Raw genomic sequence first — 21,185 nt, 5'->3', positions numbered from 1 at the left:
GAGCGCCCCGGGGCGGCCGCGGCTCTGGGCACCATGCAGCGAGCCGGCGGCGGGGGCGCCCCCGGGAGCGGCGGCGGGGGCGGCGGCGGCGGCGGCGGGGGCCCGGGCACCGCCTTCTCCATCGACTCCCTGATCGGGCCGCCGCCGCCGCGCTCCGGCCACTTGCTGTACACCGGCTACCCCATGTTCATGCCCTACCGGCCCCTCGTGCTGCCGCAGGCGCTGGCCCCCGCGCCGCTGCCCGCCGGCCTCCCGCCCCTCGCCCCGCTTGCCTCCTTCGCCGGCCGCCTGACCAACACCTTCTGCGCGGGCCTGGGCCAGGCCGTGCCCTCGATGGTTGCGCTGACCACCGCGCTGCCCAGCTTCGCGGAGCCACCCGACGCCTTCTACGGGCCCCCGGAGCTCGCCGCCGCCGCCGCCGCCGCCACTGCCGCCCGAAACCACCCCGAGCCGGGCGGCCGACGCCCGGAGGGCGGGCTGGACGCCGACGAGCCGCTGCCCGCCCGCGAGAAAGTGGCAGAACCCCCAGCGCCCCCGCCTGCGCACTTCTCCGAGACTTTCCCAAGTCTGCCGGGTAAGTGCCCGGGGCCGACTGGGGCGCCGGGCGGGAGGCTGGCCCCCTGGAAGTCCGAGGCGGCAGCTTGCTCTCAGAGCCCCGGCACCTGCTCAGAGCCCCCGGAGTCCTGGAACCCCAGCTGCGCCGCCGTTGTGCGGAGCCACCTCCAGGTCTCAGATCCGCCGCCCGCTCTGCCTCCAGAGAGCCTGCAGCGTCGGCCCGAGACCCGCGCGTGCTCCCGGCCAGACTAGCGGGTTGCCTCCCGGCGGTCTAGTCCTCGGCCCCGGCTCCCGAGGCTGCTTGCAGAATCTCTTGCTCCTCTGCTGGGAGTAGAGAAGCTGCGCTTGCGGGATTCCTGGGGACACCAGCCAGACCCCCGGGTGAGGGGGCAATGGGGCAGCTGTCAGTTCAGTAAGGGCTTCTGCGGAGACGGTGGTATTGACCCCCTGAGGGCCCTGGGAACGCAGGGGCAGAGGGAGCGGTCTTAAAGTGGTGCCGATGGTGGGGGGACCTGTGTGTCTCTTGGGTGTGGAGGTCGCTTCTGAACTGGCGGATTTACAGCCAGGCCTTGGAGAATCTAGCGGGAGCCTAGCACTGCGGACTGAGGTAGTCTGGGAGGCCGAGAGACAGGCTGAAGGCCGGGCTGAGTGGGGTGTGGCCCCAAGGCCTGGGAGTCCAGAATCCAGCTAAGATCCTGGAACCAGTGAGATGCAGCTAAGAGATCGTTCAGGGATCTCCTATCCTCCATGGAGAATCACCTCTCAGGAGAAGTGAAGTGTATTCAAACAACCCTGTTTGGAATCAGTCCAAACAGGCCTCCCTGTTGACCTTTAACCCCTAGAAGCTGGAACAGCTTTCACTCTCCAGAGGCAGATTCGGGTGTGCTGAGACCCACAGCTTTTGCAGCTTGGTGGGTGGGCCCTATTTAAGAAAAACAGGGACTGCTTGCAAGTGTGGCATTCCTGAGGCTTCAAGTTCTTTAACATCAGGATGAACCTGCCTCTGCTTAACCATTCATCACATCCAGTTTAGCAGGTGGAAGGGACCCAGGAGGCTTGGGGGAGGACTCTAGTGGAGACAAGGAGAGCCAGTAGCCCCCTTTGTCCTTCGCCAGGGGAGAGCTGTTCCCGGGGAGGGGTTCCTGGGCCCTTTCTCAGAGTTGTCCAAAGGGCCAGTACTTCTTCCAGACCCCAAGGGCTGCTCTGGAGTATGTCTGCCTCTTCTTCCCCCCTTTAGCCCTGGGCATTCTGGCTCTGGGGTACTCAGCTGCTGGGTTTTTGTACCTGGTTGGACCAGGAAGAACCAGTGACTGAAATCTAGGCAGCATCTCCTGGGAAGGATCCAGAGGAAATGATAGAGCTGCAGCTGGAACGTGGGAGGAGATGTCCACAAGATAAGGGGTGGGGGTGGGGAGGAGCCACAGGAGGATGGGAGGAGGGAAGGATCAGTGGGGAGTCCTGAGACAGGAAGAAGAACCAGGCTGGTGGCGTTGGGGAGTGAAGGGGTTTGGAGGCAGTAGGAGAAGCAGACACCTGAGGAACAGTTGAGCAGAGCCCGAGGGGAGAGGAAGACATCCCAGTGGAAGAGAGCAGGGGTGGAGTATCCCCAGAGCATGGGAGACCAAGCAACTCGTCCTGCTCTTCAGGTTCCGCCCTCCCCACTTCTTGTTTTGCCCCATCTGTGTAGTGGGGCCTCTTTTCTGAAGCAGGTAGAATATCGGCAGGAGCACCAGGCGTGGAGGGGGGGAAAAGCAGAAGGAAAGGACAGAAGACAAATGCTGAGGAATAGAACAGAGGCACACAGACAGACTGTGTGCCCAGATCATCCAGAGATGCGAGCAAGGAGAGGGCTGCCTGTTGGAAGAGACGGGCAAGGGGTTTCCAGTGCTGGCTCCAGGAAAAGGGGGGCAGCGTTTCTGGGCCAGAAGTGTATGTGTGTGTGCAATAGTTCTGTCCTGAGAGGACTGGGAAGGAGCTAAATAAATAGACTAGTAGGAGAGAGGGGAACATTTCAACACTAGGAGTCATTTTTTTTTTAAAGGTTTGTCAATATTGAGAGTTACCAGAAATGAATTTATATACAGAACGAGGAAGAAAAGAGCTTCATCACCGAAAGAGAACGTTGGAAGCAGTAAAGGGGATTGTTCATCGTTCCTGGAGTAACGACAAGGAATTTCTTTGCTAAGAAAGATGGGAAGGAGACCTCCCAGAGGAAGAATTCTGAGAGGTGCTGGAATGAAGGTCATCCCCCCATTAGGAAGAGAGGCACAGAAAGGGTTCTCAGTGGGGCTTCTGGGCCTGAGCAGGAAGGCAGAGATTTCAGATGGAAGGTTCACAGTTAATGAATGGGAGGGCTTCCTGTGACTGCGGCTTCTTCTCCCTGTTAGTGCAAACTCTCCCGACTCATCTTCACCTCGCCACTCACGTCCACCTTCCCAGCCTTGATTTTTTTTCTCCCAACAGAGTTGAGAAAAGAAAAAAGCAATTCCAGAAACGTTAGACGTAAAATCAGTTTGAGGACTGAAGACACATGGCCCATGCTGAAAGTGGTGGGAAAGCGAACACTCCGCTTGGCAAATTGTATCAGAGTATTTAGTACAAAGTAAAAGAGTTCTTAGAGCGAATAATGGAGCTGGAACCTCAATACAGATTTTGGAGAAGGGATGGCATCTTTAAAGTGACAGAGGAGGAATCGCTATTCTACTGTGAATGGGTAACGTGGATCTGAAGTTATTAATTTACATTTGTCTAGTGTCTTACAATTACTATCCATTTTAATGAAATTACAGTGAAGATAGGCCAATTTGGAGGATGGTGAGTGAAGTTCTTTTTGTTGGGAATTAGGAGTATTTCTAAAAATTTTGCTGAGAGTTGAGACAGATAGCACCCTACTAGAATTGATGAGGAACAAAGCAGAACTTTATTATGGTTTGATGGCATGGTAGGAGCTATATTAGCAGGCAGAGAGAAATACCATGTACAGAAATAATGGGGGCAGAAAAGGTTTGAAAGTGGTACCCTGAAAGCAATTCTAAGTTTGGAGCATGGGAGCAGTCGATGTGGATAACTGGGAGAGATGTCTTAATAGGAGTGATAACAGAATTTTGAACTAGCAGGGAAGGTTTAAAAGTGTGAATCAACAGAAGCACCCAGACCAGTGCCATCTAGCAAGTCATTTATGTAATTAAAATAATTTTCTTAGCCACATTCAAATAGTAAAATGAAACAGGCGAAATTAATTTTTATAATTTATTTAACCCAGCATGTCCAAAATATTATTTCAGCATTACTCAATATAAAAAATTTAATGAGATGTTTGATATCCTCTTTTCACGCTGTCTCTGAGATCCTGTGTGTCTTTCACACATTCAGCATACCTCAAGTTCAAACCAGCCACGTTTCACGTGGTCTGTAGCCTCATGTGGACCGTAGCTGACATATCAAATCTGGAGAACTGTAAGAACGGTCCTGTGAAAGGGATGAGGGGAAAGGAGCTTTGAAACAGGTGGGTAGTGAAGTTGTCGATGTGTTAAGAATATGGAGGGACGAGAACAGTTGGCCCCAAAAGACATGAAGAGAGTTCTGCCTTGAGTGGGATGGGCAGAGATGATCTTGCATGTGAAGGTGTGTGAGCTCTGACCGAGGTATCGAGTTATTGAAGCTGACTTGAGAATGTGGAGCTCACACACGTCACAGAGAGGATGGGGGAAGCAGATGCTGCGTGCTAGGGAATGATGAAAAGAGCCGTCCATTTGGAAAAATTCAGGAGGAAACTTTGATTTGGAGGTGTTTCAGAGCAGCGATTCATTCAGGGGGAAAGGGCTGGATTGCCTGAAAACAAATAGTTAAGGGAAGGTGGATACTCTGTATGTGATTGTTGGGTCGACAACGCAAATAGAGTGAGAGAGTATTATGAAAGATAATGCCACTGCTGAGCGTGGCGAGGGAAAGACCACTTGTGGTTGAGATGGTATGGAAAAGAAAACATGGGGGGACTAACCTGGGAGGGAGATGGCAGGGTAGTGACCATTCTCTTCTAAAACTAAGCAGAAAAAATGATTTGCTAATTTCTGAATAGAGACTGGCAATAATAATGGAAACCGTTCAAGGAGGCTAGCAGGCTAGCGTGATATCCGAGTGCTGACTGAGGTCAGCCATGCACCTGGCCGTAGCCAGGGAGCGCTGAAGACGACCCATTAGTTAATTTCTGAACAGGTATCCATTATGACTGTTGGAATATATTTACTCACAAGAGGAGAAAACTGGGAAGAATGATGTGACGTGGAATCAGAGACTTCTGTTAGAAACAGGAGGTAGATTTTTCTTGGAAGTGATGGAGAGCATGTTTTCCTAGAAATTTTGAGGATGAGTGTACCGGGAAAGGAACTGCTCCACTGACATTTACAGAAAGGCACATGTTGCATTAACTTCATGTGAGTGAAAAAGGACATTTATTTAGGAGTGACGCAGGGGTTCAGGTCTCAACTTTGTCAGTCATTTCCTCTACAGCTTCTGCAAGCCACTGAGTTCAATTCAGGAAACATTTGTAGTGTGTCTGTTATGACCTTAGTTTTCAGACACTCTGCATGTGTGGGTGCTAAGTCGCTTCAGTCGTGTCCCACTCTTTGCGACCCCATGGGCTGTAGCCCACCAGGCTTCTCTGTCCACGGGATTCTCCAGGCAAGAATACTGGAGTGGGTTGCCATTTCCTCCTCCAGGGGATCTTCCCAACCCAGGGATGGAACCCGGATCTCCTACATTGCAGGCAGACTCTTTACTATCTGAGCCACCAGGGAAGCCACTTAAGACCCTATAGGCGATTCAAAATCTTATCACTTCTCTACGCTTCAGTTTCCTCACCTATAATGTAAGGTTTTAGTTCAGATGATTTTTAACATCCCTTTCAGCTTTATAGAACTAAAAGCTTGGTTTTTCTAGCCTCAGAATTTAAAGTCAGACTGTTAACATGGACTCCATGGACCCCTCCTTGTGAGGAAATCTGTTAATTATGGATGTGAAAAAAAATTTTTACATCTACATTTCTACTAACTTCTCACTGAAATTTGGCACATCCTGTGATTATGAAGGTAGGCCAGAAATCAACGCAGGGTCCGCAGTACCTAAGAGTTTTGTTGTCAATAGAGATCACAGATATTTTCATACAAACTAACAATTTTTGGAGACTTCTTGTTGTTTAATGAATTGATAAAGAAATGTAAATGATTATATCTCAAATACATTTAAAATATTTGATAACTGTATTTTATATAATTGCTCCCTAATGTAATCCTATGTGTTTCAAGTTATGTACCTGAAAGCTCTGTTCTGCGAAGGGGTTCACAGGCTTTTTCAGGCTGCCACCTTTGGTTGACCCTGGGTGAGACAGAGAATGTTACTGGGAGGATTGGAATGGATATTGAGATAACTCATGCCTCAGTGAAGGCAGCACTTGGGAAGGTTGGAAGACAGAGGGGTCTCTGCTGTTAACAAGGGAACTGGAGATTCTAAAAGTGAAAGTCACTCAGTCATGTCTGACTCTTTGTGACCCCATGGACTAGACAGTCCATGGAATTCTCCAAGCCAGAATACTGGAGTGGGTAGCCTTTGCCTTCCCCAGGGGATCTTCCCAACCCAGGGATTGAACCCAGGTCTCCCACATTGTGGGCAGATCCTTTACCAGCTGCGCCACCAGGGAAGCCCAAGAATGCTGGAGTGGGTAGCCTATCCCTTCTTCAGCCGATCTTCCTGACCCAGGGATCGAACCAGGGTCTCCCGTATTGCAGGCAGATTCTTTACTAACTGAGCTATCAGGGAAGCCTAGATTCTAGAAGATTGGGGCATAATTCTTATACTCAGGGCAATGGGCTTGAATAGTCTATACTGGGACTAGGAGGGGAGAGGCAGTAATTGGAATGAGGAGGGGCTAATGTTTTAACTAGAAAGGGGGACGTAATGTTCTGAGCAAAGTATCGGCACTGAGGGCAGTGTTCGAGTGAGAAGCTACAGGCAAGGATGTTTTGCCTTGGAAATAACAGAGAAAGAAGGATCTTTGCGGTGAAACGGATCGGGAGTTAGGAAGCAGCAATGATACAAGTAGTGTTGTAGATATACAAAAAAGAGAGGCGCTTAAAGAGGAACACTGAGAAGAAAAGAACTCCCTGGGGGAGTTTTTCCCAGAGGGAATGGGGTCGCGGGGTACCCTGCCTCCGAACCAAGGGGGAGTGGAGAGCGCCCTCTTCAGGTGCTGCGGTGGTGATGCAGGAGGTCTGGATTAGGAGTGGAAGGGGAGAGGTTGGGGTTTTTCACTGACATCAGACTCATTCTTAGAGAAAGTTACAGCTTAGAGTCATGTGGAGGAAGTTTTGAAGTGCTCATTGGGAGAGTGAGAGGGAAAAGGGAAGCTGGAGTTGGTGTGGCAGAAGAGTGACCTTCACGGGTGAATTCAGTTGTGGTCGGAAGAGACAGCACAGCAAGGCAGGTCGTCAGGAGGCAGTGGCTTCCCTCTCTTCCCATCACGGAAGGGAAAGGAATACTCTTCCAGAGATCAGAGGAGGTGTCTCATTAGAAGCAAAAGGCAGGGTGGTGCCAAGATTAACAGAGACCAGGGTCGTGCAGAGAAATCACTTCGTGAAAATGAGGATGGGGGAAACTGGAAACGCCTTCTGAGCTGCGGACAGTGGGAGATGGATTCCTTAACTGAGAATCATGATAGCTTTTGTTCAGTCGCTCAGTCGTGTCCAACTCTTTGCGACCCCATGGACTTCAGCCCGCCAGGCCTCCCTGTCCTTCACTATCTCCCGGAATTTGCCCAAACTCCTGTCCATTGAGTTGGTGATGCCATCCCACCTTCTCATCCTCTGTCGTCCCCTTCTCCTCCTGCCTTCAACCTTTCCCAGCATCAGGGTCTTTTCTAATGAGTCAGCTCTTCCCATCAGGTGGCCAAAGTATTGGAGCTTCAGGTATTAAAGTAGAAGTCTTGGATAAGCCGGAACTCCGTACTGGGAGCAATGGGAAGAGAAGCAATGCAGGTGTTCCAGGAGGGAGGGAGATGAGATTACCCCGAGACTGAAGCTGAGAAGCAGTTTGTGTTGGCATGCGTGCATGCTCAGTCAGGAAGTCATGCCCAGTGCTTTGTGACCCCATGGACTCTAGCCCGCCAGGTTCCCCTGTCCAGGGGATTTCCCGGGCAAGAATCCTAGAGTGGGTTGCCATGCTCTCCCCCAGGGGATCTTCCTGACCCAGGGACTGAACCAGCTTCTCCCTCTGCTCCTGCATTGGATGGTGGATTCTTTACCACTGAGCCACCTGGAAAGCCCTGGGTTGTGCTGGAATGGATGACAACTATCCTATAAATTATGCACTGGTCCCGGGAGTGTGTAACAGAGTGGTCTTGGCCCAACCACGCCTCTGTGTGTCCCAGCTTCCCCATCAGTAAAATGAGAGGTTTGAATTAGGTGACCTCTAAGGAAGTGGCAACCCACTCCAGTGTTCTTGCCTGGAGAATCCCAGAGATGGGGGAGCCTGGTGGGCTGCCATCCGTGGGGTCGCACAGAGTTGGACACGACTGAAGCGACTTAGCAGCAACAACAGCAAGGTCACAGCAGCTTGACAGTTCTGTTATCTGTAGGGATACCTTTATTAGTGAATTGTTCCCTTTAAAATAGAAAAAAAAAAAAAGCCACCACACACATAAAAAAAAGCAAGGGGTCGGCGGGAGGGCCAGACTCTACATCTCAGTGCTGAGTTGTCCTGATCCTACGAGGAGGCAGCACCCAGATACCCACATCTCAGAATGGAATCAGGGCTGGGCTCTAGGGTGGAAAGGGCTCCATCATCTGTGACCAGGGGTGTGTTGCCTGAGTGGAGCCACGGACAGCTGTCATCCGGAATGAGAGAACCCTTGATAAAAGATGGGGTAGATCTTATCTGGGCCAGAAACGTCAGAGATCAGTTGTGACCAGCCGGATGTTGTGAGGAAGGAAAGAGTGCCCGACGGCGAGTGAGAGACAGAGCATCTGTGCTGTGCGATCAGCCCCTGGCCGCCTGTGCTATTTCTCCATCAGGGTTTCTAAAAGGTAGTTTTTATTTGTCTATTTTTTGGCCGTGCTGGGTCCTCGCTGCCACGCCCTGGCTTTCTCTGGTTGCCGTGCACCGGCTTCTCACCGCGGTGAGGCCTCTCGTTGGGAAGCGTGGGCTCCAGAGTGCTCGGGCTTCGGTAGTTGTGACTCTGGGGCTCTGGAGCACAGGCTCCGTAGTTGTGGCCCACGGGCCTAGGTGCCCCGTGGCATGTGGGTTCTTAGTTCCCAGACCAGCGATTGGGCCTGTGTCCCCCACACTGACAGGCAGATTCATAACCGCTGGACCATCGGGGATGTCCGTGGAACAGGGTTTATGACAGGGTGACAGTGGGTCTCAGTCTCTGTTTCATTCATTGGAAACAGAGAGACCGTGCTGCCTGGAGGAACAGACGCAGGTTTTGGATACCGATCTCAATCGCTTCTTGGCCTTTTGGCTAAGGTCAAGTGGATACCGATCTCAGCACCAGCTCTTTCGTGACCTGCGGCAGAAGACTAACCTCTGCAGTCTCTGTTGTCTCACCAGTAAAATAAAGGGCAGCAATCCTTACCTCTTGGATCTGAAGATTAAGTCAGAAGCAGTTTGTCCAGCTTCCTAAAGTAATAGGTGGGCAAGAAATTATCGGTATTGTCCACGTGCTAGAAATGGACAGGGAGCTTTCCTGGGGATTAAGTTGGGAAAGGCATCTTTACTAGAAATGGTGATGGGTGGCACTCTCTGAACTGAAAAGGACATGTTTCTGGGAGTGATGGTAAAATAGCCTTGTATTCTGAGGACTTAGTTTATATGGGGCATGCCCGGAGAGAACACTGCCTGCGTCTAACACAGGTCGATTTCAGATTTTGTCTTTGGCTCTTTCTCCCTCTTTTCCATTTTCCTGTCTTACATGTTGGTGAGAAACTCTCTGTAGACACCTCATGGACACGGCTGCCCAAAGCCTTTCTGCTGCGTCCCAGGGAGACTGTTCTTCCTTTTTTCCCCATTAAAACAAATGTAAAACCAAAAGCAGCAAACAGATAAACAAAAAACTTTTTTCTTCATCACAATCCCTATTCCCTCATATGTCTGATCTCAGCTTAGTGTTAGGAGCATGGCTATTGGATTAAAATAATTCATGCTGGATGGATTAAGGAGGGTTTTTAAAAGTCCAAATAACTTTCAAACTTGTGAAATTTTAGGTGGCACTGTTATGAGTAATTTGAGGGATGACCTGGGTATCTTTTGGGGGAAATTATTTTGGATGGGAGAGGTGTGGGAGAGACGCAGGGGGCTTCCTTTTCCTGGAGTCATGTGATTCCTGTTACTTCTAGTTACAGTGGTGTCTGCAATCAGAACTTTTGGGTTGCTTGTGACAACTGTTGGTCGGTTATGTCCAGTTGTTTGCGACCCCACAGACTGCAGCATGCCAGGCTTCCCTGTCCTTCACTGTCTCCTACAGCTTGCTCAAACTCATGTCCATTGAGTCAGTGATGCCATCCAACCGTCTCATCCTCTGTCGCCCCCTTCTCCTCCCTGCCTCATTCTTTCCCAGCATCAGGGTCTTTTCCAATGAGTCAGCCCTTCGCATCAGGTGGCCAAAGTAGTGGAGCTTCAGCTTCAGCATCAGTCCTCCCAATGAATACTCAGGGCATTTCCCTAATTAACCTAAAATGGACATTTATTGATTCACGTGGATCCAAAAATGCAAGCCATGTTGTTGGGTCTTCCTGTCTTGCTCTTGGTCTGGCTCCTCTCTCTGCCTCCACCTCCTTTTCTCCTGGTGAGCGGGAAGGGAGGGCACAAACTTAAGCCGCCCTCAATTCTTATCATCCCAGGCGGGGACCCCAGGGGAGCACAGCACGTGTGAAGTCCTAAGGCCGACTCACTAGCTTGAGTCAAGGCCCCAGGAGATGGGAATGTGTGGATCGGCCAGCTCCAGGTCACTGTCCTTGTGATTGTGAAGGTGGGGAAATGTGACTGACATCCCCAGTCCCCTGGGCAGTTGATGGAGAACAGCGGCCAAAGAAGGAGGTGCCATGAGTGAACAGGAGGGGCAAGCGGAAAGGAAGGAAAGAGTGTTCCTTGAACTCCCTTTCGGCATCAAGGAGGAGAGCCACAGTGAAAGTCTGGCATGCCAAAGCTGAGACCCAAGGCAACCAAATGAATAAATAAATATTTGGGGAGACTGTTTCCATCAGTGGGCAGTATTGTTCTTTAGGTGAGAAAATACACTTTTAAATAAAAGAAATAGTGACTGGTAAGGTGATGTCATACAAACCAGTAATAATGGAAAAAGCAAACAGGAGAAAGATCAGGTGGGAATTTTGTCTTGGGAATGAAGGGGAAATGGCCTGTTACAGGACAAAGGTGAGATTCGGGGATTGAGGCCTCTCCTGCGGCGATTTAAGGACCATCTCCAAGAATGTTAAGGGAAGATGTTGAGGATGAGGTGATAAGTGGTCCTGATAAAGACCGGGTCTAAACCTAAACTGGCTTTGATAGGAAGGCGGTTGATCTGATGAAGCATCTGGGGAGGACTTCTCCTCCAAGTGGAGGGAGGAAGACTGTTTACTGGGAAGAGTAGGAAGAGCTGATTGGAGACCTAGGAGAGCAGGGTTCTGGACCAGCTCTGTCCCCAGCGGTGTGACTGGGAAGTCATCTAATCTTTTTGAAATTCAGTTTTGTTCTCCGCCTGAAAGTAAGATGCCTAACTTCCCATTACTACCACTGGTAGGTCAGCTCTGCTGCAGTGAGTTGCCTGAAGATGACAATCCTAAGTGTGAAATCGCTTGGGAAGGTTAAAGGTCATGCAAGGGTGCTCTTGGCAATGACCACATTCAGTTCAGTTCAGTCGCTCAGTCGTGTTCGAATCTTTGTGACCCCAAGGACTGCAGCACGCCAGGCTTCCCCGTCCATCACCAACTCCTGGAGTTTACTCAAACTCATGCCCATCGGGTCAGTGATGCCATCCAACCATCTCATCCTCTGTCGTCCCCTTCTCCTCTTGCCTGCAATCTTTCCCAGCGTCAGGGTCTTTTCCAATGAGTGGCATTAGCATGCCCTGAAAGGAGCTCCAAGCTTGGGGTGGGCAGGTGGTGGTGGGGAAGTCTCTGTGACCTGGTCAAGAAGGTGGGAGGGGCTCTGGACTGCAGTGACACAGAGGAAGTTCTCATGTGGATTTGGAGTAAGGAATGCTGAAGACTCGCGGGGAGAGCAGAGAAAGGAAGTGAATATTCCTTATTTTACCTAAAAGTATGGCAAGGAGTAGCAGCATAGCAGGGCATGGAATTAGTGAGGATGAATGAAAGACACATTGAAAGTAAGCCAGTTGCCATGAAGGATGGGAGAAAGTACTGTCTCCAAAAAGAGAAATAGTTACAAACTGGGTGTGATGGTAAAATGAAGGTGGTGCACACATGCCTCTTTTTGGGGAGATGACCTGGATTTTTCCCACCTTTTGACCCCACCCTTCTGTATTCAGGAAGCTGGAGAGTTGTCCAGAGAGGTGTTTGGGGCACGTGAGGGTTGTTGTTTAGTCGATAAGTCATGTCTAACTCTGTGTGACTCCAGGGACTGTAGCCTGCCAGGCTCTTCTGTTGATGGGACTCTCCAGGCAAGAATACTGGAGTGGATTGCCATGCCCTCTTCCAGGGGATCTTCCCGAGTCAGGGATCAAACCTGCATTAGCAGGCGGATTCTTTACCACTGAGCCACCAGGGAGACCTGCCTGTGAAGGTCGTTGTTCTTTAAATGGAGGGAAGAGAAGCCAGAACTGAGTGTAGTGGGGGAGAGGCTTCTCAGCAAATAATAATGACTTGGTTATATGTCAGCTGGACCAGAACAGGCCAGGTGAGGGCTGGACAATGCAGAAGCTCTGTGAGTTCCTGTGGCTGGCGGTCTAAGGTGGTTCTGCATCCTGGGGGCTCTTCTGCCGCATGACCCAGGCCCGTCATCCTCGCTGACCTTGGCGGCCATGGACTCCTCTCTAGGTGGTATGTACCTAGGGCAATTTGTTCTTCCTACTGGAGAACACCTATCACGGAGTATCTGGCCCCAAATTAGGGCTTCTCGTCCTCTCCCAAGGAAGACTCGTTGCAAGGGCGCCCCTGAAGCCTGAGTGCTGCTCTCTGCAGAGGGACAATGCCCCTGGAGCGGATCCTACAAGTAATCACGGTTCAAACAGTGTGATTTCTGCTTTTCAGGACAATAGCATCTACCAGGAGGACGTGATGTTTCCTAATAGCAAGCTGCCCCACTGCCATTCCCCCTGGATAGATGAACAAAGGCTTTTCACAGACTCTAGACCTGCCCATAGGGAACAAGCTGAAAACAGTGTACTCTTTTAAAACATTTTTATTTTATATTGGGTATAGTTGATTTACAATGTTGTGTTAGTTTCAGGTGAACAGCAAAGTGATTTAGATATCCATTCAGTTCAGTTGCTCAGTCGTGTCAGACTCTTTGTGACTCCGTGGGCTGCAGCACACCAGGCTTCCCTGTCTTTCACTATCTCCCAGAGCTTGCTCAAACTCATATCCATTGAGTCAGTGATTCCATCCAACCATCTCATCCTCTGTCGTCCCCTTCTCCTCCTGCCTTCAATCTTTCCCAGCATCAGGGTCTTTTCCAAGGAGTCAGCTCTTTGCATCATGTGGCCATAGTATTGGAGCTTCAGCATCATTCCGTCCAACAACTATTCAGGACTGATTTCCTTTAGGATTGATTGGTTTTATCTCCTTGCAGTCCAAGGGACTCTCAAGAGTCTTCTTCAACACCACAGTTTAAAAGCATCAATTCTTTGGCACTCAGCTTTCTTTATAGTCCAACTCTCACATCCATACATGACTACTGGAAAAACCACAGCTTTGGCTAGATGGACCTTTGTTGGCAAAGTAACATCTCTGCTTTTTAATATGCTGCATAGGTTGGTCATAGCTTTTCTTCTAAGGAGCAAGCATCTTTTAATTTCATGGCTGCAGTCACCATCTGCAGTGATTTTGGAGCCCAAGAAAATAAAGACTCTCACTGTTTCCATTGTTTCCCCATCTATTTGCCACGAAGTGATGCCATGATCTTCGTTTTCTGAATGTTGAGTTTTAAGCCAACTTTTCACTCTCCTCTTTTACTTTCATCAAGAGGCTCTTTAGTTCTTTGCTTTCTGCCATAAGGGTGGTGTCATCTGCATATCTGAGGTTATTGATATTTCTCCTGGCAATCTTGATTCTAGCTTGTGCTTCATCCAGCCTGGCATTTCACATGATGTACTCTGCATGTAAGTTAAATAAGCAGGGTGACAGTATACAGCCTTGATGTACTCCTTTCCTAATTTGGAACCAGTCTGTCTTTCCATGTCCAGTTCCATGTCCAAATTTAGTTATACATCTACATAAATCTTCTTCCCTGCTAGCTCAGCTGGTAAAGAATCTGCCTGACCTGGGTTCGATCCCTGGGTTGGCACTACCAACTCCAGTATTTTGGCCTAGAGAATTCCATGGACTGTACAGTCCATGGGGTTGCAAAGAGTCGGACAAGACTGAGCGATTTTCACTTCAGTTTACATATGTAAATCTATTCTTTTAAAGATTCTTTTCTCATATAGGTAATTAGAGTGGTTTTTTAAAAATTTTTATTTTTACTTTATTTTACTTTACAACACTGTATGGGTTTTGCCATACATTGACATGAATCGACCACGGGTGTACATGAGTTCCCAATCATGAACCCCCCTCCCACCTCCCACCCCATATCATCTCTCTGGATCATCCCCCTGCACCAGCCCCAAGCATCCTGTATCCTGTATCGAACATAGACTGGCGATTCGTTTCTTACATGATAGTACACATGTTTCAATGCCATTCTCCCAGTAATTAGAGTATTAAGTAGAGGTCCCTGTGCTACGCAGTAGGTCTTTATTATCTATTTTACATATAGATCAATGTTTTCTTATATAACCAGTAATGTCCCTTTTAATCACAAAGGACAGACCTTCTCTCTTTGGCCATGCTGCCTAGCACAGCCAGATTGTTCCCAATGAAACACTTTTCCTTCTGCCCCAGATTTTCTCACCACGATCATTATTTCCCATGTAAAATTTTTAACAATGTTTTATTGATCAAATTTTTTGGTTCACATCAGCCAGCTATATAGCATCTGCAGTTAGAAATTTGCTTTCATGGACAGTTTATCCACCAGGTTCAATTATTCTCAATCAAATTTTGCAAATAGAAATTTTATCAGCGAGATGTGCTTCTGTCAAGTTTTAGTCAAAACCATTTTCCTACGTGCAGTTTTTGTTTCCAGTATGCTTGCTATTTAGTATGTATTATGAAATTTGATAAAAGAGTTTGCATTAATTTTTTAACTAATTCATGAGAAACTAGTAAGGCTGTTTCAGGACTGCTGTGTTGTAAAGGATCAGACTGCTCTGTTGTTCAGCCAGTCCTTCGGAATACGTTTCCGGTCACTTTGGGTCTTGAGTTCTCAAGTGCTCCCGGCGCTGGTGGAGCAAAGAAAAAATGGCTGGGCTCCAAATCCATCGGTGTTTAGAGTGTAGCATCTGTTGGGTTATTTTTTTGGGGGGGAAGGCTTTTTACTCTCTCCCCCCGCAACTCCCTGATTTTTTTTTCTATTTTCTCCCTAAACTTTTCAGCCCTTTCAGTTTCTCTGACTGATCATCTGATTCTTCTGTCCCTGGTTGCCTGTCCCACCTCCCCCAGCCTCACTCAGTGCCCCAGACCCTTTCCTCTGAGAGCTAGCAGTATTTTCCCTTCTCTGTGCTTTCTTCTATTTCCCTGCCATCTCCTTCCAAGAGTTGCTTATCAGACCCCTCAATGTCATGATTATAAAGGCTCAGAAAAAAACTCTTCCCCTCCCCCCACCCCCCACCACGCAGAATCCCGCCGGGATCAAGTAACCAAGAGAGGTTGTGAACCTGCGCTTCCTGTATGGCTTTAAAAGCAGCGCTGGAGGTGGCCTGCTCGTGTGAGCTCGACTTTCACGGAATCTGTGTGAAGACAGAGGGATGGATGATGTGATCTCAGGAGGGCCCTGCCAGATCGGGAACCTGGGAACCTCATCTCAGTCATCATCAATTTAGATTTATTGGACACCCCCTGGGTGCTTGGAGCTGTGCTAAATGATTTCATTCTTCAAGCCCTGAATCCTAGTTTCTGCCTTTTTGTAGCAGCTGGTTAAAGTAGTGTAGTACTGGGCTGGGTTTTAACAAGCTTTTCTTTCTGTTGTTTACTGCAAACCATGTTTTAAAAATTAGAAATTAAAAGTTAGAGGATTTAGTAATGATGTTGGGGATTGCCCTTGATTTCCTTTAGCATGAGATCCTGTCGGTTCCCACCGCACATGGACCCCTCTCCAGCGACTCTCAGATCAGAGGGCCTAAGGCTTCTCTTGTGGCTCAGCTGATAAAGAATCTGCCTGCAGTGTGGGAGACGTGGGTTCAATCCCTAGGTTGGGAAGATCCCCTGGAGAATTCCATGGACTGTATAGTCCATGGGGTCGCAAAGAGTCAGACATGACTGAGTGACTTTCACTTTTCACTTTCACTGGAAAGTGGGGAGAATAATATTTATGGAGGGGATGTCTTTTGTCCGGAGCTGGGCTGGAGAAACAGGGTTGTAGGGAATATTTTAGGGGAGGCTTGAGAAAGGAGGGACAGAGAGAGAGAATCAGAAAGTGCTCGGGAGTAGCTTCTTTCTTTCAGTCAACAAATGTTTATGCAGGACATCCCTGGTGGTCCGGTGGCTAAGACGCCATGCTCCCATTGCAGAGGGCCTGGGCTTGATCCCTGGTCAAGGAACTAGATCCCTCACGTCACAACTAATACCTGGTGCAGCCAAATAAAAATACATTTAAAAAGGAGGTATTTTCTCAGTGCCTACTCTGTGCAGGTAGCTTTCTAGTTGCTGAGAATATAGCAGTGAAATATATATATATTGTATATATATATATATATCTCTACCTTCCTGGAAAGTGAAAGAAAGTGAAAGTCACTCAGTCGTGTCCGACTCTTTGCAACCCCATGGACTATTCACCAGGCCAGAAGACTGGAGTGGGTAGCCTTTCCCTTCTCCAGGGGATCTTCCCAACCCACAGATCAAACCCAGGGCTCCCGCATTGCGGGCAGATTCTTTCCCAGCTGAGCCACCAGGGAAGCCCAAGAATACTGGAGTGGGTAGCCTATCCATTCTCCAGGGGATTGTCCCGACCCAGGAATTGAACCGGGGTCTCCTGCGTTGCAGGTGGATTCTTTACCAGCTGAGCCACTAGGGAAGCCCACCTTCATGGAACTTATGTTTTAGTAGGAAGAGACAGCCAAAAAACCAGAGTTCATTTTGCAGTGGCAATGGCCCCTGAGGCCCTGCACCCAGGGAGGGCCCCCACACTCCCAGGGAACGTCAAGGCAACCTCCACACGGCTGTTCTGTCACGTTTGCTCTGCAGGAGAGAGCTCGTGAGCCTAGGTCTGTCTGCACTGTGCTTGGATCCTGCGGGGAGAACACCCTGGCTGCCCACCTGGATCTCAGGCCTAGGGGCCAAAATGGCATTTTTCTCCCGGGGAGCCCTAACGCGGGGCGGCCCAGCAACTGCTTGCAAAGGCATCCCATCGCTGTTTGCTTCCTTCTGCCAGAGCTAGCTTGCTCTCTGCTTCAGAATTTAGCAAGCCAGGGGCTGGCCCGCCACTCCTCGCTGGGGGCCCATGGGAGGTGCCAGGTGCCCTCGAGCTAGGGGACCCCAGCATGGCACCCGGCCCCATCAGACACACTCCCACAGCCTCCTTCCTCATGGGCAGGACCGCGCTGACCTAGGAATGTGTTTGCAAGGCTCGCAGAGCGCAGGCTGACACGAGGCCCTGACTTGGGAATTGAGTCCCTGGGAGCAGGCCCGGAGGTCTGGCGTCTGAGGAGCCACACACTTGCTGTGCGATAGAGGCCTGAAAACCCAATAAAAATAAATGAATAAAGTTGGTTACATATACCATAGCAACAAGTAAAGCAGAGAAAGGAGATGGGAAGCGTAGGGAGTTTTGATTTTAAAAAGGAAGATCGGGTCTCGTTGATAAAGACCTGAAGGAGATAGGGAATGAGCCAGTGCCAGAATCTAGGTGAAGAATCTAGTATTCCAAACAGAATAACCCAGGGGAAGAGCAGGGGAAGGGGTGGGAGGGGCAGAGCAGGAGAAAACGCTGATGAGCTAGCAAGAGAGGAGGGTGACTCGGGCTAGTTGGACCCAGAGGAGGTGATGAGAAGTCAGTTGGGCAGTGGCTCTACTGAGATTTGCTGGTGGACTGGTCACAGATGGTGGGAGTGAAGGTCTGGTCTGAATAATGGGGGTGGGGTGGGGGAGTTAGCACCACCTGAGATGGGAAGGGAGGGGGGCTGAGACCGGGAGAAGCTGACTCTGGAGAAGGTTCAGGAGTCCAGTTTGGGACACCATTACACTTGCGTTTTGGGGAGGTGGGGATGGTCTGGGAAAGGGCCCTTAATGACATGAAAGGGGGACTCAGGGATGTGAATCTTGCAGAAATTAAACAGATTTTGGATCGGGATGAGGTCAGGGAGAAAGCCTGGGGTGCTGGGAGGTGAGCCCCGAGAGGCAGGTCACCGGTGGGTGCAGGTGGGTGAAGTTGGATGGGCTGCCAGAGAACCAAGCCCACCTTTGAGGGTAGCAGTAAGGCCTGGGTGAGGCTGTCAGGGGGTGTGCCACGTGGGCTTTGAGATGGTGGATGATGCAGGAAGCCCTCCAGGAAGAGACAGGGCCGGGGAATGACACCACCGGAGGAGGGGTGGAAACGTGTGCGGACTGGGACGGGGTGGGTGAGCGGGGCGAGGCTGGATCGTGGCCTCTAACGAGAATGTAAACGCGGTTCCTGAGCAAAAGAACAGGTGCGGGTAGCATCCGTTCAGGACAGCTCTGGGGTCGGGGAAGGGAGCTGAAAGTGAGGGGTGCTGGGCGGAGGCGCAGCCTGATGGCAGGGGTGAGAGAGGAGGGCCGGCCCCGCCGGGAGCGTGGAGCTGCTCCAGCCTCACGCATGCGCGTGCGCGCACACTGCCCGTCTAGGAAGCATTTCGCGAGGTCACCTTCTCGACCTCGGAGTGTGCGTGCGACACACGTGGTGATGTGCACACATGCGCCCCCACTTGTACACCGCGAGCTCCACTGGTGAGGGGCTGACTGTTCAGTTGACGGGTTAATCTGTTTTATTCTCGTTCTCCTTTCTACCGGTCGGTTTTCTTTTTGACTTTTTGTGGTTCCCCTGTTGATTGGTCCTTTGGGCAGAAAACAAGGGATTTTGTAAAACTCAAACGCTAAAAAACACTTGTCATGCCTTATCTGTGGTTCCGATAAAAATGTCGCTATGACGCGACCAACGGTGGAATTAAACTTTAGAATTATGTATGGGTCAAAATGTTTATATGCCTGTGATTACAAATAACCAGCAGCCTACTGAGTCAGAATCTCTCTTTTCCCCTTTTCCTCTCTGTATTCCCTCCCTCGCTGCACTTCTATTTCTTCCTCCGTCTCGCCTCCCTTGTTCCCTCCGGTTCTCAGCTGACATTGAGCTCAGGGTCCCCAGGATTCTGAACTTGGGCAGAAAGCAGCTGTTGGTGCTTTTCACCTCCTTGGCTGGGACAGAGGGAAGGTGGAAAAGAGATGGCATCTTTTTTTTTTTTTTTTTTTTGAGATGACATCTTTTTAAAATGAAGGCTGGAAAGAGTCCTGGGGGAGCTGAGTGATTGGAAGAAAAACCTGGCCATCGAGAAAGTGCTGTGTGTGGTGGGAGGGCTCCCTGGTCTGGGCTGGAAGTACAGACACCTCCTGACTCTTGGGTCCTTGTAACACTTCCTGGATCCCAGTTTGGGGCAGGAGGGAATCACATGACCCCTAAGTTTCCGTCTGGAAACGAGATGCTAAGATTCCCAGCTCCGTGAAAGAGGGAAGGAAGGGGGGCAGACTAGAGGGGCTTGCACGGCTCTTCCCACAAGGCCAGGTGAGGAGTCCCGGGAGGAGAAGAGGCGGCCTCCTCTCTGTCCCGCAAAAGTGAATCCTCCTGCGTTCTCACTCCTGCCTGTAGCTTCTGAAAGGATCCCGAGCCCGGCTCCAGCTGTTTCATCATGATGAGCAGCTGCACGGTCTGGGCTTGGAGGGGCGGTCCATGAGTGGGGAGCCCTTCACTGGGGTCTAGAGAAAGCTGGGGAGGTAGCAGGTAGGGAAACGAGGTTGAGGGGTGGGGGCTGAGGCATCCGGGTCCTAGGAATGGGGCCCTCTTGATGGTTGCCTACCCTGTGTTGCCTGAGTGAAGTCTGTGCTGGTTAATACCTTTCTTCTCGTCTCTCTGTCTTCCCAAACCTCTTCCCACTCTGCCCTGCCTGTGTGCCCTCCTGTCTTATCCCCTCCATGTCTGTCTCTCCTCCGGCCGGCATGCTGTCCACACCTGCCCCCGGTTCCACGTGCCGCCTCCAACCTGTCTGCCTTCTCCTTGCCTCCCCTCCAAACCCGATCCCATCCCGACCCCACCCCGTTGGCCCCCACTCCCCGCAGCAGAGGGGAAGGTGTACAGCTCCGATGAGGAAAAGCTGGAGGCACCCGCAGGAGACCCGGCAGGCAGTGAGCAGGAGGAAGAGGGCTCGGGCGCGGACAGTGAGGATGACGGCTTCCTGGACAGTTCTGCCGGGGGCCCCAGGGCCCTCCTGGGACCTAAACCGAAGCTGAAGGGTGGCCTGGGGACCGCAGCGGAGGAGGGGGCGCCCTCGACAGGAGTCCCGGCCCCCGGGGGCAAGAGCCGGAGGCGCCGCACGGCCTTCACCAGCGAGCAGCTGCTGGAGCTGGAGAAGGAGTTCCACTGCAAGAAGTACCTCTCGCTGACCGAGCGCTCGCAGATCGCGCACGCCCTCAAGCTCAGCGAGGTGCAGGTCAAGATCTGGTTTCAGAACCGGCGGGCCAAGTGGAAGCGCATCAAAGCCGGGAACGTGAGCAGCCGCTCTGGGGAGCCTGTGAGAAACCCCAAGATCGTGGTCCCCATACCCGTGCACGTCAACAGGTTTGCAGTGAGGAGCCAGCACCAACAGATGGAGCAGGGGGCCCGGCCCTGAGTGGCTCCCCGGGTGCGTGGGGAGGCACAGGTCTGTGAGGACACTGGGCTGGGCTCTGGGGACCACAGGGGCCCCTGCCGTGGTCCTGCCCTCAGATGGGGCTCCGTTGGCAATTGGCACGGCTCTGGGGGGCCCTCCTGGCAACCTGAGATGTGGACCCTTTCTGGGTCCTGGGCCATGCCAGAGGCCCCAGGCCTGGACTTCAGGGGTTCTCGCTGTTGAGCTGCTGGGACTGAAAAGGAGCTCCTCGGGCCTACAGGGTGCCCCTTCCTTCAACTGATGCCCTAGAGTCGCTTCTGAGGGGTGGGAGGCAGCCAGGGTGAGACCTGCCAAGCTGGTCACAGCTCCTTATTTATTTTGTGTAAAGTTTGTATATATGGAGCTCTCTGCCTCGGTCTGTCTGTGTCTTCCAGAGGGACTGGGGAGGTCATGTCTCCTCCAGCCTCAGTTTAACCTCCAGCCCCAGGGC

The 21,185-nt window shown here is 50.9% G+C and overlaps 1 protein-coding gene across 1 annotated transcript; it reads left to right on the top strand.

Annotated features, from left to right (window-relative positions):
* Positions 1-33: 33 nt before the first annotated feature.
* GBX1 (gastrulation brain homeobox 1) lies at positions 34-20,716 on the top strand. The gene is made up of 2 exons (XM_052639278.1): positions 34-574; positions 20,166-20,716. The coding sequence occupies exons 1-2, from the start codon at positions 34-36 to the stop codon at positions 20,714-20,716; spliced, it is 1,092 nt and encodes a 363-aa protein (XP_052495238.1).
* The last annotated feature ends 469 nt before the right edge of the window (positions 20,717-21,185 follow it).

This window comes from Budorcas taxicolor, chromosome 4 (genome assembly GCF_023091745.1).
Source record: "Budorcas taxicolor isolate Tak-1 chromosome 4, Takin1.1, whole genome shotgun sequence".
NCBI classification, from domain to species: domain Eukaryota; kingdom Metazoa; phylum Chordata; class Mammalia; order Artiodactyla; family Bovidae; genus Budorcas; species Budorcas taxicolor.
The sequence above is the reverse complement of the archived record's forward strand: the minus strand, read 5'-3'. Positions and strand labels throughout refer to the sequence as shown.

Coding starts and splice junctions, on each gene's coding strand:
- GBX1 (XM_052639278.1), top strand. CDS start 34: ATGCAGCGAGCCGGCGGCGGGGGCGCCCCCGGGAGCGGCGGCGGGGGC. Junction 575..20,165: donor GACTTTCCCAAGTCTGCCGG/GTAAGTGCCCGG, acceptor CACTCCCCGCAG/CAGAGGGGAAGGTGTACAGC.